This window comes from Tachyglossus aculeatus, chromosome 14 (assembly GCF_015852505.1).
Source record: "Tachyglossus aculeatus isolate mTacAcu1 chromosome 14, mTacAcu1.pri, whole genome shotgun sequence".
NCBI lineage: Eukaryota > Metazoa > Chordata > Mammalia > Monotremata > Tachyglossidae > Tachyglossus > Tachyglossus aculeatus.
This window is the reverse complement of record NC_052079.1, coordinates 3405624-3421016: the sequence shown is the minus strand read 5'-3', so window position 1 is coordinate 3421016 and position 15393 is coordinate 3405624. Positions and strand designations below refer to the sequence as shown.

Here is a 15393-nt window from a genome sequence, read left to right as displayed (position 1 = left end):
GAGATGTGATCTTAGGAAGGCTTCGTCCATGCTCGTGGTTTACTAAGATTTCTCCGTGAGGTTCTTGAAGTTGCAAAGGGACAACCCAGCCTCTGGTTTGGAACGACAGAGAAGGGTCCTCAGGGTGGACATTGGCATTAGCCCCTGGCTGAGGGCACTCATTCATTCTGCCATATTTCTTGAGCCCTGACTGTGTGCAGAGCACCGCACTGAGCGCTTGGGAGAGTAGAGTATAACAATAAGCATCATCATCATCATCAATTGTATTTATTGAGCGCTTACTATGTGCAGAGCACTGTACTAAGCGCTTGGGAAGTACAAATTGGCAACATATAGAGACAGTCCCTACCCAACAGTGGGCTCACAGTCTAAAAGGGGGAGACAGAGAACAAAACCAAACATACTAACAAAGTAAAATAAATAGAATAGATATGTACAAATAAAATAAATAAATAAATAAATAGAGTAAAAAAAATATGTAAAGCAGACTCATTCCCTGCCCACAACGGGCTTACAGTCTAGAGGGAACCTCAGCAGCCAGCCAGGCGGGCTTCTGGCAATGACAGTGCGTTCAGTATGTACGAGGCCGGAAACTAAGGTTAAAAGAATATAGTCAAGTGCGGGCCCGCGTGCAGCTTGCGGTCGGACGGCAGTACCAAGGTATACTTTCTGTAACAGGACCAGTAGTGTTGCCCAAGTACAGGATCAAATGTCTGTTATGAACGACTTGGCGGGCTAGGGCAGTGGGCCGAGAGCCAAGAGTTAAGGCTTCCGTTGACCTGAGTTATTTAATCACCAATCTCCGCGGTGCCACGCTTTCATTTTGAAAAACGGCGAGGGTCCCACGAAATCAATATCCTGCCTTGCAGGGAGAACAGTGTAGTCTCGTGCCCACTCCGTAGATTTTTCCAGCTGAATTTCTGCCAAGAAAATTCTCAAAGTTAAATATTCCCAATAGAAAGAGAGTGCATGTACTATTACATTATGCTCACGGTGAAATCTTTTACTTTCAGGTATTTAGTCTTGGATATTGCGGATACTCCTGTTGAAAATATAATACGTTTTTTCCCTATGGTAGGTATCTCAATGCACTTTTTGGTCAATCTGATGAAATTGCTCTTCAACCCCAAACATTCAAGTTATGGTCTTCTTTTAACAGCATTTATGCATAATAAGGGAGTTTGTTAGGGAGTAAGTTTAAAATCACTTGAAAGCGTTGAGCAACTTGATAGCACTCTAAGTATTCTTCAGTTATACCTCCACTATGAAATATTCATATTAATGAAACTTTATTTTTAATTTTAATTATATATTTTTTTTCCTCAGGGGACCCTTGAGTTAGCTACTCTATTTAAAGGTTTTGTTAATTTTTTTATGAAAGAGCCAGAGGTGGAAATGGTTTGCCAGAAATAAGATAAGGAAGAGTAATTTTTTACTTTAAACTTGATATTAGCTGTAATATCTGCTTACAGCTTTCTGAGGAAATAGTTTCAACAGCTCAGATATCCTTAAATTAGTTTTTTCAGAGTAGCCAGACTATTATGGTGTAAAGTAGTGAACCTTATGCAGATTATATTTTCTATTTCTTTCTGTCTGTCCAGCTATTAAATAGCTTTGTTTTAAAACGATATTGTCTTGAAATGTAACATTCACATTTGCTAGCATTAACGTTTTCCATTTAGTAATTATTCTTTAAATATGAAGTCTTTTGAAACACTTGTTTTATGTTTGAACACACCACTTTGGAGTTTTGAGGAAGCGTGTTTGAAGCATCTTTAGCATTCAACTGCCATTTCCTCTCTCAGTTATATTTCTTTAAATCTGTATGCAGTGTAGATGTAAAGCAGCGCAATATCATGGACTAACCCTAAGTATAACTGAACTTACAGTCTACAATTTACTGAATTTATGACCGTTCAAAAAACCTACTTATTGCCAGCACTAAGTATACTGTGCACACAGTAAGTGCTTAATGAATGCTATTACTACTACCGCAGCCAAATCTAATCTTTTTGGTTATTTTCTTATCCTAGACTAAAGAATTTATTGATGGGAGCTTACAAACTGGAGGTAATTATCATAGGATAAACAAACAGATTGAAATGTGCTTAATTCTTCAGGGTAGTGTTCAGATCTTTTTTCCAGATTTCCAAGCCTTGTTTTCAACTTGATTGGGGAACAGTTCTAAATTGTATGGGCATGTAACTATGAGCTTAATTTTTAAAAATTTACTCTTGGGTAACAAGAGGTGAAATGAATGTCTTTTAACTCACTTTCTTTTAGTGGCGTATGTATGCTTGTGACAAACGTATTTAGAGGAAGGAATTTTTTTCCGTTTATCACATTTTGAAAAGTTACTTAATCTGGTAAATGAAAGATTTTAGCCAACATCGTAAGCCCGTTTTTCTGTTTTATCAGAATGATCTGTATTTTTTTTTTTTTTTAGGAAAAGTTCTTGTTCATGGAAATGCAGGGATATCCAGAAGGTAAAGGCTATAATTTCTTGTTCAGTTCATCAATTTTGTTCATAAATATTGTGGTCCAGTTATCTGAAAGGTATTCTTTTCTTCTGCAGTGCTGCCTTAGTTATTGCATACATTATGGAAACATTTGGAGTGAAGTACAGGTAAGGATCACATTTAAATACTCCAGAGCCTTTACATTTTCCTGTATGGGCAAAAGCTAAGGTGAAACAATTGAAATGGGTCTGTCCTTGCCTAGTTCCTTTTTCCTGCCTTGGTGAGTCTGAGTGGAGAAAAAGATGGTCCCAGACTCTTGTAGCTAAAAGCTTTATCTCAATTTTAAATGTTCCCCTCTTTTCAATGGGTTTAAATGAAAGTAGTGTTAATTATGCTGAAAATTATCATTTTTAAACAGGACAGCTTTGGAAGGTTTGATTGTAATCATGTAATTTGGGACCTTGAAATTGAAGTAATGATTAATGGCACCTTTTCAACAGCCTCACACTGAGAGAGTAACTATTTTTGCCAGATGGCTGCTTTCATATACCTTTATGTCTGTGATTCTTTTGGGGGCAAGGCAGTCTGGTTTAAAAAATTAAAAAAATATTTTGTAGGCTGGTAAATATATTGTGTTTATGGCGCAAAGAGTTCCGCTATAATGCATGTTAGGCAGAGCACTATCGAAGAGTTAGGGGATGTTCTTTTCACAACCCAAGCCTGTTCCAGATAAAGCACAATCCACAGTAAACACAAGTAGGTTCAGTATAGGAAGAAATGATGATGTGCACTGATGTGATGTTGGCCAACGTGGTAGTACTGTGTGCTCTGCACACAGTAAGCGCTCAATAAATACGATTGATTGATTGATTGATTGAAATGTTTCCACTACACAACGTACCTGTTAGAGGATAACTGACTGTGTGTAGAAGACACAACCGTTTTCATTATTCATTTTTATTTCCTCTAGACTGTAAGCTTGTTGTGGCAGGGAATGTGACTGTTTACTGTTGTATTGTACTCTCCCAGGCGCTTAGTACAGTGCTGTGCACAGTAAACGCTCAGTAAATATGATCGATTGAATTGTTCCCGTAGCTGAAGCAATGTAATTTTACTCAGCAATTTGTCATTCACACTTCAATAAGAGTCTTGGCCTTTCCTTACCCAAGACCCCATTTTCCCAGACCTGGTCGTAAAGCAGGGATTTAAAATCACTGAAAACTGACTGAAAACAGTGTGACAGGCATTGGATCATTTTTGAAAAAGTTAAAATTACAATGTAATTTTACTTAGCAATTTAAGTCATTCACACTTCAGTAAGAGTCTTTGCCTTTCCTTACCCAAGACCCCATTTTCCCAGACTTGGTCGTAAAGCAGGGATTTAAAATCACTGAAAACTGACTGAAAACAGTGTGACAGGCATGGGATCATTTTTGAAAAAATTAAAATTACAAGACCCTCTTGCTTTTAAGAGACTTGTACGTACCTCACAAGAGAGTAGCCCCTTGCAAATGAACTGTTTTAGCCCATTTTGGAGAGAATTTCTAGAATTGTCTATGTAGAAGCCTCTCTCTGTTCCTATTTTGTGTCAAGGAAGAAATTAAAGATCCTTTTTTCCCCCCCCAGGGATGCATTTACTTATGTTCAAGAAAGGAGATTCTGCATTAATCCCAATGCTGGGTTTGTTCATCAACTTCAGGTAACTTTCACAGATTGCATTTTCCTCATTTAGGCATTCACATAGTTAACTGGTAAAATAACGATCAGCGTGATTTGAATGAATGTACACTTAAAATTACTTCAGTAAGATCCTCGCCAGTTTTGCTTCTCTCTAAAGTCAGCGTCCAATTTTCCCCAAAACCCAGTTGTCTCACTGTTAACAGCAAAGCCGTGGCAGTCTAGCTCAAACTGAAAGTTAGGTGGGCCTGAAAGGGTTTGAAGAGAATTTTACCAGGAATGCCAACACCAATAGCCGGGAAAACTCTTCAGAAAGTTCAAGAGTTGGGTGCCAAGCTAGGGAAACCGATAGGGCCACCTGATGATTTGATCGTGGAATAAAAGGTGCACCCAGGCATGAAAGGAGGGAGACCCAGGAGTCCTTTAGTTCAGTGTTGGAGAAAGGCAGAGCATATCCTGATTCCAGATGGTTTTATGTAGCAGATAAGTCGGGCAACTGGATCATAGTGGAGTGACCATCCAGGGCAAGGGGGTAATCAATGTGGCTCAGAGGCAAGAATAGTAAGCGCTTAACACATACCATAATTATTATTACAGGCTTGGGAGTCACAGGTCGTGGGTTCTAATCCCAGCTCCGCAACTTGTCAGCTGTGTGGCAAGTCACTTAACTTTTCTGCACCTCAGTTACCTCATCAGTAAAATGGGGATTAAGGCTGTGAGCCCCAGGGTGGGACAACCTGATGACCTTATACCTCCCCCAGTACATCGTGAGCGCTTAACAAATACCATCATTGTTGTTATTATTGACATGGTGGATAGAGCACAGGCCTGAGAGTCGGAAGGACCTGGGTTCTAATTCTGACCCCACCACATGTCTGCTGAGTGGCCTTGGGCAAGTCACAACTTCTCTGTGCCTCATGAGGTTCCCTCCTGTAAAATGGGGATAAGTGTGAGTCCCATGTGGGCCAGGGACTGTATCCAACCTGTATCTACCCCGTTGCTTAGAACAGTGCTTGGCACAAAGGAAGCCCTTTAACAAGTACTATTATTATTATTAACAATGACCAGACCAGAGTGGATAGTGTTACTGTCATTTTTAAAGAGTGTTTCAGAGTTGAACTCGGGGAATTAGGCCATTAAGTCTCATTCTGTATCCAGCAAATGTGAGGAGACTCTGAAGATAGGTTTGGAGTCAGTGACCCACTTAGACCCAGAGCCTGGTGGCAAGGCAGACATCATACTTTCTAGATGGAGAAATCTTTTCGCATTTATCTATCAGAGTTCCCTAAAGGGCTCTATAAACAAGTGGATTAAAGAAATCCAGAGCTGTGATAGTTTTATACTTTTCTAAAGGCTTTTGACAGTGTTCCACCCCAAAGACATTTAAATAATTCCTGAGAATTCTAAGGACACTAAGCAAAAACTTCAAAACCGTAATAGACCCTCAAAAATAAGACTGGATTACTCCTAGCTCAAGGTTGAAATTTTTACAAACGAAATAGGGAAACTCTTCAAATCACAGAGAACTTTCTAATCTAAAAGAGGCAAAGCGTGTGTAAGTATGGGTTCAAAAGCCTTGGTCTTCACATTTCAAGGTGAAACGTGAAAATTATTTGGTTAATTTGATTGTTGAAGAAAGCACAACATTTCATTCAAACCCTAAAATCTCCTACAGAATCTGTAGGCTGTAAACTCCTTAAGGGCAGGGATCACATCTGCCAAGTCTGTTGTATTGCATTTTCCCAAGTGCTTTAGTACAGTGCTTCGTACACAGTAGGTGCTCAATAAATAACATTGACTGAATTGTAGATTGTGTCGGAGCAAATTTCCTGGAAAATTGCCCCTTTGCTTTTTATGGGTTAGTCTCAACTAGACGGCGGAACACTGTCAATTACCTTGAATGGATGGCCGGCTGTCTTTTGAGGGATCTATTTCTGCTCAATTTGTAATACTCCTGGAAGCTAAGAAGTGAGGTGGGCAGTAGGGAGGAGGGAACAGGAATGGATCAAAGCTGGGGCATTTGGGAAAATTTAAGAAAAGTAGAGAGAGATGTTGTAGATGAATGTTGACCATAGATAGGATAGATCTGCTGGGATAGATCTCCCAGAGGATTCTGATTCTGCCCTTAAAATCCAGCTGGTCAGTGGGAGGTAGGAATTTTCCAGGCCTGGAGAAGTACTCCCACAATGAAATAAGGGACACGGTCATGTAACCAAGAAAATCCTGGGACAGAAACGCCACAGAGACCATCGTCTAAAAGGGGCTACCACCTTTGGGTCCAAAAGAACACAGAGAAGCAGTGTGGCCTAGTGGATAGAGCATGGTCCTGGGAGTCAGAAGGACCTAGGTTCTAATGCGAGCTCCGTTACTTGCCGGCTGTGTGATCTTGGTCAAGTCACTTATCTTCTCTTTGCTTGTTATCTCATCTGGACTTGTCCATCCTGATTAGCTTGTACCTATCCCAGCGCTTAATACAGCAAATGCCATTTAAAATAATAATAATAATTATGGTATCTGTTAAGCGCTTACTTTGAGCCAAGCACTGTTCTAAGTGCTGGGATAGATACAAGGTCATCAGGTTGTCCCACGTGGGGCTCACAGTCTTAATCCCCATTTTACAGATGAGGTAACTGAGGCCCAGAGAAGCGAGGTGACTTGCCCAACGTCACACAGCTGACGAGGCGGAGCCGGGATTAGAACCCACGACCTCTGACTCCCAAGCCCCTGCTCTTTCCTCTGAGCCACGCTGCTTCTCTACAAAAAAAACCCACTGCGTTTTAACTGGTTTAAGTAGGAAGAATGTATTGTGTTCAGGTAAACTATTAGAGAGTAAATTGGGCTTCCTTAAGCATGTGAATAGAGAAGATCAGCGAATATAAAATATTTAGATATTCGAAAAGCTCTTGATAAGACTAATCCAGAGGATTTTTTTTTTAAAGGAGTAGTTTAGAGAGAATGTTGTTTTATGGGGAATAAGATGGCTGAGGTGAGACCCTGAGGCTACGGATAATTATGTTTCTGGCTGAAGAAGGGAAATGAAGGGGCTTAACTGGCTATATTAAGCATTTCTACCAATGATCTTCAAAAGGAAGAGCTCAGGTTTCATATGTTGGCTTTTGGGAGATCCTAAGGTTTTATAGATGGTAATAAACTTGGAGGGATAGAGATGAATTGGAGGCTGATCTGATAAATCTTTAGAAATTGGCAGAAAAGTGGCAAACGAGCTTCACTGTGAGCAAGCATAAGGTATTGCACCTAGGGGAAAATCATCCAATCTGTAACTGCAGGTGTCACACTTTGGAACGAGAACTTGGAATTATTGTCTGTCGTCTTAATTTAGTGTGCTGGAAAATGCATTAGAGGGGGCATGGAAAACAGTACATAACAAGTACACTTTTATCACCACATGAATCTGGCATGTCCACACCCGCAGTTGTTTTACCACATTTGTCTAGGAAGGGTAAAGTAGAGGTGGAGGAGAATAGGGAGGACAGCCAAGGTGATCTGGGCAAGGGAAAATGTTCCATATCGGGAGAGATGGAAAAGGTTAGAACTCTTCACTCGGAAGAGGTTTTTGGAGGAAGGACCACCATGGAAATTTACAAAATGTGAAAAACACAGGATGAGAGGGATGTCATTAAAGTTTGATGGTAGAAGGCTCAAAATAAACCAAAGTAGATATTTTTTCACATCGTAGAGGTTGAACATTTGGAGTTAGTCATCCTAATAAACCTTAGAGGTGGAAAGTCTCAATAGTCCAAAAGAAGGGTCGAGATCAGTTAATGGAGGAGAGGTCCATAGTGGGCTACGCGAGGAAGAAGTTAAGGATGTTAGAGGAGGTTGCTGGGGAAAGAGATTCATGCATATGGCATCCTGGGTGGATTATTAGAGGGAAGAATTTGGGTTGTTAGTGCATTTCAGATTCTGAAGGGGAACCCTTTCTGCCACTGCAAGAGACAGAATACCGAACCCGTCTGCCTCACTGACATTTCTTATGTTCAAAAAATAATAAAGATAGAGCTACCATTGACTCATTCTGATTTTTTTTTCCCTTAGGAATATGAAGCCATTTATCTAGCAAAGTTAACGATACAGATGATGACACCACTGCAGCTGGAAAGATCATTATCTGTCCAACCTGGTACTACAGGTAAGACTTTGCTTCATGCCGTTTTTGAGGGTGAGCTGGGTGGTGAGAAAGCCGGGGTGCATTTGGCTTGTTTGAAGTTATGAAGGCATTTCCACCCGTAGTCGATTAAAAACCTCATTGGAGGAAAAAGTGTGGAGAGAAAGAATAGACCCAACTCCAAAGAGAAACAGTCTACTGCCTCTGACAGTCTGCCACTTGACCGCTTAGCGTTAAGCCCCTTCCGCGGCCCGTCTTTGAACACAGCCAGGCGCTTTTAAGTTCAACTCCTTAATGGGTAAAAAGGGAAATCTATAGCGAGTTTGGGAGGAGTGTGGGGCTTTTATCTCAGAAAAGGGGAAATGAGGATAGAAGGGGGAAAATGCATGAAATTTAAGCTCAGGAGCCATCAGTTGCATCAAGCTTTGTTTGAAAGTGAATAGGGATTTTCTGAACACAGAAGCAGGTGACAAAGAGATGTTTGACTCTCTCCTCCCAGTGACAAAGAAGTGGTTCTTTGCCAACACGCCTCTCCACCTGGATTCCTGAATTACTCTAAACCTAAATGAGGAATTTTCCCCTTTATAATAATAATAATGGCATTTATTAAGCGCTTACTATGTGCAAAGCACCGTTCTAAGCGCTGAGGAGGTTACAAGGAGATCAGATTGTCCCACGGGGGTCTCACAAGTCTTAATCCCCATTTTACAGATGAGGTAGCTGAGGCCCAGAGAAGTGAAGTGACTTGCCCAAAGTCACACAACTGACAGTTGGCAGAGCCGGGGTTTGAACCCATGACTTCTGACTCCAAAGCCCGGGCTCTTTCCACTGAGCCATGCTGCTTCTCCCAGCAGCAGCTTCTCCTTTTTGGTGGGGCCCATTTTCCAGGAACAGAAGTCCAAAGATTTGTCTTACAGTCTGATTTAAATCAATGGTAGCACAGGGTACCCTGCTGGCGCTGGTGCCCTGGGTCCAAAGCAAACCTTGAACTGGGTAGAGCAGTAGCAAGAGGCCTTCTGCCCTTCCCTCCGCTCTGCCTTTCCACTCCCCCCACCCCTTCCTTTCCTTCTTCCCTCCTCCCCTTTCCTCCTCCTTAGAGAATCCAGATACTTAGTGGTGAAGGGAAGAGTTTGGGAGTAGTCAGTGGTGGATCAGAGGGTATGTCCCCCCCTTTGGGGTTTCTAGTGGCCTATGAAAGTAGCCCACCAGGATAGGCCAGAAGGGCACGTGACCATGCCAAATTTGTTTTTCCGTGGTTAGAGCGGAGTAAGACCATGAATGGATCCGTTCACTCCCTTGGCAGAGGCTGAGGGCATTGTAGTTTTCACCGCCGCCTCAAGAGAAATGTAGAGTTTTCCCTGATGTATAAGGTCCCGAAACTACCATGCCAAAGACTTGGTACCTAGCTTGGTACCTATATGTTGCCAACTTGTACATCCCAAGCGCTTAGTACAGTGCTCTGCACACAGTAAGCGCTCAATAAATACGATTGATTAGCTTGTTTTTGTGGGCATCTAGCGGACCGTCCTTATGCCGTCTCAAGACAGTCCATTGGCTTTCTTTACCCACTCCACCCTATCTTGCACTTTGTTCTTCCCAAGCTAATCTTCTCACTGCTTCCTTCTCAATCAATCAATCAATCAATCAATCGTATTTATTGAGCGCTTACTATGTGCAGAGCACTGTACTAAGCGCTTGGGAAGTACAAATTGGCATCACATAGAGACAGTCCCTACCCAACAGTGGGCTCACAGTCTAAAAGGGGGAGACAGAGAACAGAACCAAACATACCAACAAAATAAAATAAGTAGGATAGAAATGTACAAGTAAAACAAATAAATAAATAAATAAATGGAGTAATAAATATGTAATATATAAATATCTCGACTCTTCCCCCACCAACCCCGTGCTCACTCCCTTCCTCTTGCTTTAAACTCCTGCCCTTTTCCAAGTTGGCCAGACCCCTCCTCTCTCCATCTTGAAAGCCCTCCTATTTGCCTGTTTTTGTCTTCTAGTCTATCCTTCCATGCTTTGATTTTTTGGTTTTCTCCAGCCACTGCGTTCTGCGAATGACTCGTCTGTCAGCCTCCCCTGTTGTAAGGTCCGGGAAGTCGGAGACTGCGTCTCTTAGCCAGTCTTCCAAGGGATTACCGTGTTCTTCACACAGTAGGCACTTGATCAGTACTATCGATTGATTAAGGGGTGAGACGGGTGCTGTCAAATATCAGGGGAAAAAAATTATACAGACAGCCAGTGTCCAATTCAACACTGTTCTCTTTCGAACAGAGTAACTGTTCTTTGTGCATAAACAAGGCCTGTCCTTCCCTTTAGTTTGGAAGTTGCCAATTTGTACTTCCCAAGCCCTTAGTACAGTGCTCTGCACATAGTAAGCGCTCAATAAATACGATTGATGAAGTTGCCATACTTGTTTGGGCTTCCCAAAGGTCCCTTCTGCAATGGACAGCTCAACTTGCCCCGTTTTTTTCATGGTCATCTTTGAATTCATATTGTTAGTCACATTTATACCAACAAGTATACAAATTGTGTTAACGCGTTTTCTGAAGCAAATATTAAGGTGAAGCATCGTTTCCAAAATGGCTCACAAAAGGTTTAGGTCTAGAATGAAAACTGGATTATCTGTCCATTTCTTAGGTGTCTTGAAAAGCCATCCTCTGGCCAAACACGCTTTTATTTTTTTCAACTGACAGATGCCGTCCCGTCTTCCCTGGCAAGGTTTAAGTTGGTGGAAATTCTGGGACATGCAAGCCCCCGAGGTTTTCCCAGCCCTACTTACTGTTGGTTATCCGTGCAATTTCTGCTCTTCCAAACTTGTACTTTTTAGGAAGCTTGAAGCGAACGCACGAAGAGGAAGAGGAATTTGGCGGTATGCAGCTGGCGGCTGCACAGAACGGCTAAGAGGAGTTGCTTCCGAGGAGGAAGGGAATCCCGGTGTGAAGAGGAAGATTACATTCACAGTGGGAAACGGAAAACCCGCGAGTGACTTCTTTTCCAGTCACGTTGCTTCCAGGTGCCACTGCCTCTGCCACTGGCTGAGCAACAGACGGAGGGGGATACCAGACTTCTTGAATAGATGGCACTGATTGTTTTACTTTTTTTACACTTTACAGTTTTATTAGAAACCAAGAATTTTTGGACTTGCAAAGAGGTATTATTGCAATAATGCACTTTTCATACTTGAAATTTCTTTATTTGTACGATATAAAGTTATTACTTTAAACACAATGCAAATTAGGGTTATTTGTTTATAAAGTTATTTGTAATTTATAACAAGAGAATTTACTAAAGAAAAGTTTGCTAAAATTCATTTTGTGTTCTGTAAATACTTTTTTTTAAAAAAACAAAAATGATTTCTTTTTTTACGATGGAGCCTCTTATACAGACGCGTCAGTAGAAACCTGAACTCTGTCCCAGCGTGAGTAAAGCTCACTTATCACGAGCCAGAACAAGCCCTCTGATTCGGTTCGCCTCCATACCTTGACCCCGACACTGATGACTTTTACGGATTGTTTCTCGCGGTTGGCTAGTACGCCAGAGTAGGAATTAATTAAAAAGGAAAGGACTTGATTTCTGCTGAATGGCGATACGGCCGGCCAACAAAGAAATCGGGGTAGGAATTTCAAAAACGTTTTCCCTCTCTCCCATTTTGGGGGGAAGAGGACAACCGTTCGATCACCTTCGTTCTTGAGAAGGAGTTGCCTGCTCTTTCTTCTGTGCCGAACTGTTCCTGTTACCGAATGCCACGTGCATTCGGGCCCAATGTAGCAATGCCGTCAACTCTTAGTGAAGCCCAAGGAGAAAAGTGCCTTGTCTCGTTGTTAAAGCTGTTAACCTTTTTTCTTTCTTTTTTTGTTTTGGTGAGCTCCTAATGGGAGAGCAGCCTGGGACTTACACATTATCCCACAGGCTTCAGTTGGCCCCTATAAATACCACTGGCCAGTTGAGATGGCTTAAACGACTTCTGGAACGGAGAAGCTTGTGAAGGCTTTGGCCGATGGTGTGAAACAGGCAACGTTTTTCTCCCCCCCGGCCGGGGCTTGCCGGTTCTCTTACCTTGGAAGTGTCAGGTCTGTAGGAAAGCTGTAAGGGGGGAGAAATGGGAACGTTTTCCGTTCCCATTAGTGACACAAAGAAAACTCTCAAGTTGGAAGGACCCCTCATAGGCTTTGCCCATAAAGGAACCACAAAATAGTAACTAGTTTTTTGGGCTGCATGCCCCTTCCTCCCCATTCTCCTCTTCCCGGGAAAAATCACTGTGGGGATCTTGGGGTTCCCCCATGGTTTAATTCACAAGGTCCCGAGAGGGTTGCAGTAGTGTTCCTGTTTCCAGGGCTGAGGTAGGGGTGGGAAGAGTCCCTCTTAAATAACTTTTTACCTTTTTCTAATTTAGTGAAGACCAGCATGGACAAAACTTCAGTTTCCTGCTGCTGACCACCTGCTCAGCTGCACGTGAGAGAAATTGTTTCCTTTAATGCCTCTTCTGTCCTCCCCCAACACCCCGTCTTTACCCAAAGGGACTGCGCTCAGTAATTCCTTGCAGCCATCTTCGTATGGTACTGTCATTTCACAGTTCTCACTTTGCTTTTCCCTCACAGTTCAGGGGACTGCTGTTGCTCAGAGAGAAGGTAGCGCTCTCCATTCCTTTTGCCCATCTTTGTCCCCGTCTTTGTCCTCGTATGTTCTACAGAGGTTGCATTTCTACAGCTCCCCCGCCTTGATCTGGTTCATTTTTTCATATGAATTTGACTTAAGGGGTGAAAAGGAGGAGGCCTAGCTCCTCAGAGGCATTTTTCTTCTGTGTCTCTCAAACCCTACTGATGTTCTTGCCTTGGTTTACCCACCCTTCATCAGACGGCTAATCCTTAAGTGCACGCGTAGCCCAGTACGCTAGACAGCCTCACACCCCTGATGAGGGGCATTTATTTTCTCGGGGCTGCGATGGAGGTACTTCCAAGGCCGAGACATTCTCCTCCTTGTTCGTATCAAGCACACCGCTTGGGCCTATTTTACTTTTCTTACCTTGGGATCACTGGTCCCAAGGTATATGTTGCCAATTTGAACTTCCCAAGCGCTTAGCATAGTGCTCTGCACATAGTAAGCGCTCAATAAATACGATTGATGATGATGACGGTCACTTCAGGCACTGGATTTCATCGCAACCCCAAGGATAAGGATTATTTTCAGCTGGATTCCTTCGTAAGCGGTAGTCAGGTCCCAGGCCACCGTCCGAATTTACCGACTAAAACCGTACCCCGGTACCACTGTGAAGCCCCTTTTAAGGCCGGGAGGGGGGCCCGCCTCCAGGGATCAGTGATCATTTGTACTTCCCAAGCGCTTAGTACAGTGCTCTGCACATAGTAAGCGCTCAATAAATACGATTGATGATGATGATCATTGCCCTTTTTGAGTTTTAGCCAAGCGGTTAAAGAACTGACCACCTCCTTACCCACCTGCACTTCACTGGGACTCTGCAGATTTTCATGTGAAATGCGAGCAAAGCGATCAGTAAGTCGGCTTCCAGCGCGTGCTTTCTTAGGAAGCGGGGCTCGGCTGAGCGCTACTTAAAACTTGCACACTCGGGCAAGTGTGCAACCGGCATGTTTTCCAGGCTTCAGATAGGGCAGAGGAAAAAAAATGACCTCTCCTTTAGGGTGAGGAAGTGTTCTAGAGCAGAGAGGCGAGCGGCAATTAGTGCCGCAGCAGCTCTTCGTAACTCCTGCAAGGAGGACACTGGTTAAGGATGCCTCGTGTGCCTTGGGGCAGTAGTTGAAACTCCCCAAGGCGGAGTCAGAAAACACGAGACCGTGCCGATGCTGTTTTAAAGTTTCTAATTTTATAAACTTTTTTAAACTTGGGCAGAAAGCCGAATGAAGTGTGAGACTCTTCGTCGGCAAGTTGGAGGGGAGAAGAGGGACGTGTATATATACCTGAGCGTCAGCAGGATGGGTGGGAATTGGGCCCTTGGCTCCGTGTGGTCTTTGCTATAAGAGAGCAAATTTTGTTCACCCTGTTTTTACGCCTGTGTGTATTGAGTAGGGAAACGGTAGTCTGTGGTGAAACGTCTGAAGTACTGGGTTTTCATTTTTACGGTTGTTTTTTTAAATGTGCCATTCTTAACTTACCGTTCCTTTAATGCTGGGGCTTCTTTCTTACTCATTCATGGCAGCTAAAATCACTTAAACATTCAGGTTTACATGCCAGGCTCCCTGCTCGTGGGAGTGATCATACCTCACAATTCCAGGTGGGTTAGAGAAGTCAGTAACGCACTGACCGGTTGCAATTTACTATGCAGCAAAATCTACTCAAGTTGGGGGTGGGGGGAGGTGGGGGCGGGATGGGATGACAGTGTTTACTTCTTTTGGAAACATGTTTTAAGTTGCTCCGCTTCCAACACAGTAATTGTACATCGGATGAAGTGTAAAGGAATGCCACAGAGCAAGATGCTGCTAGCCCTGGCACGAAGTATTACAGACTTATTTTGTGAGATGAACGGTTCTATTAAAAGTGTGTTCAAAATACCCAGAGTATCTTCTGTGCCATTCTGCTGCCGGAGAAAAGCGTGAGCCGCTCGCTGAAAGTGGAGCGGCTGTCACTTTGAAAGAACTGCTGCGAGGATCTAGAGGGGTAACAAACAACTTTAATATCTTACAGGGACTGTTCCCCTCTTTTTAGGTCTTTTTAGGGCTGTGCTCCTTTTGGTAACCTGTGTGATCCAAAGCGGCCAAACCAAGTCAACCCAGGCAGGGCGGCTCCCTAAAATGGCCCGCTGTTCCGGCAGCCAGCCGTCGTTAATCGTATTTGAGCGATTACTGTGTGCAGAGCACTGTGCTAAGCGCTGGGGAGAGCAGAACGGACACAAACCCTGCCCACGACAAGCTTACGGTCTAAAGGAGGAGCTTTTGTCTTTCCCTACGGGGTTACTCTGTTCTACACTTTAACTCCCCTCCTAAGGGGCAAGCGAGGAGGTTTTTAAGTTTAGAGGTTCTGCTGAGACAAGGGCTACCAGTCACTCGAGAGGGGAAAACAAGCCGTCGAGAAAAACCAAATTAGAAGCAACAGACGCACTGAATGTTACAATTCTCACTACAAGCCTAGCTCTATGGATAATTATAT

The 15393-nt window shown here is 43.1% G+C and overlaps 1 protein-coding gene across 1 annotated transcript in view; it reads left to right on the top strand.

Moving 5' to 3' along the window:
* Nucleotides 1-11587, top strand: part of STYX (serine/threonine/tyrosine interacting protein) — a 28517-nt gene extending 16930 nt beyond the window's left edge. Inside the window, exons 5-11 of the mRNA XM_038756470.1 lie at nucleotides 1014-1074; nucleotides 2034-2070; nucleotides 2447-2486; nucleotides 2576-2626; nucleotides 4086-4158; nucleotides 8193-8286; nucleotides 11105-11587. Coding sequence (XP_038612398.1) covers nucleotides 1014-1074; nucleotides 2034-2070; nucleotides 2447-2486; nucleotides 2576-2626; nucleotides 4086-4158; nucleotides 8193-8286; nucleotides 11105-11178 — 430 coding nt within the window. The 3' untranslated portion in view covers nucleotides 11179-11587. The remainder of the gene's footprint in view (nucleotides 1-1013; nucleotides 1075-2033; nucleotides 2071-2446; nucleotides 2487-2575; nucleotides 2627-4085; nucleotides 4159-8192; nucleotides 8287-11104) is intronic.
* The last annotated feature ends 3806 nt before the right edge of the window (nucleotides 11588-15393 follow it).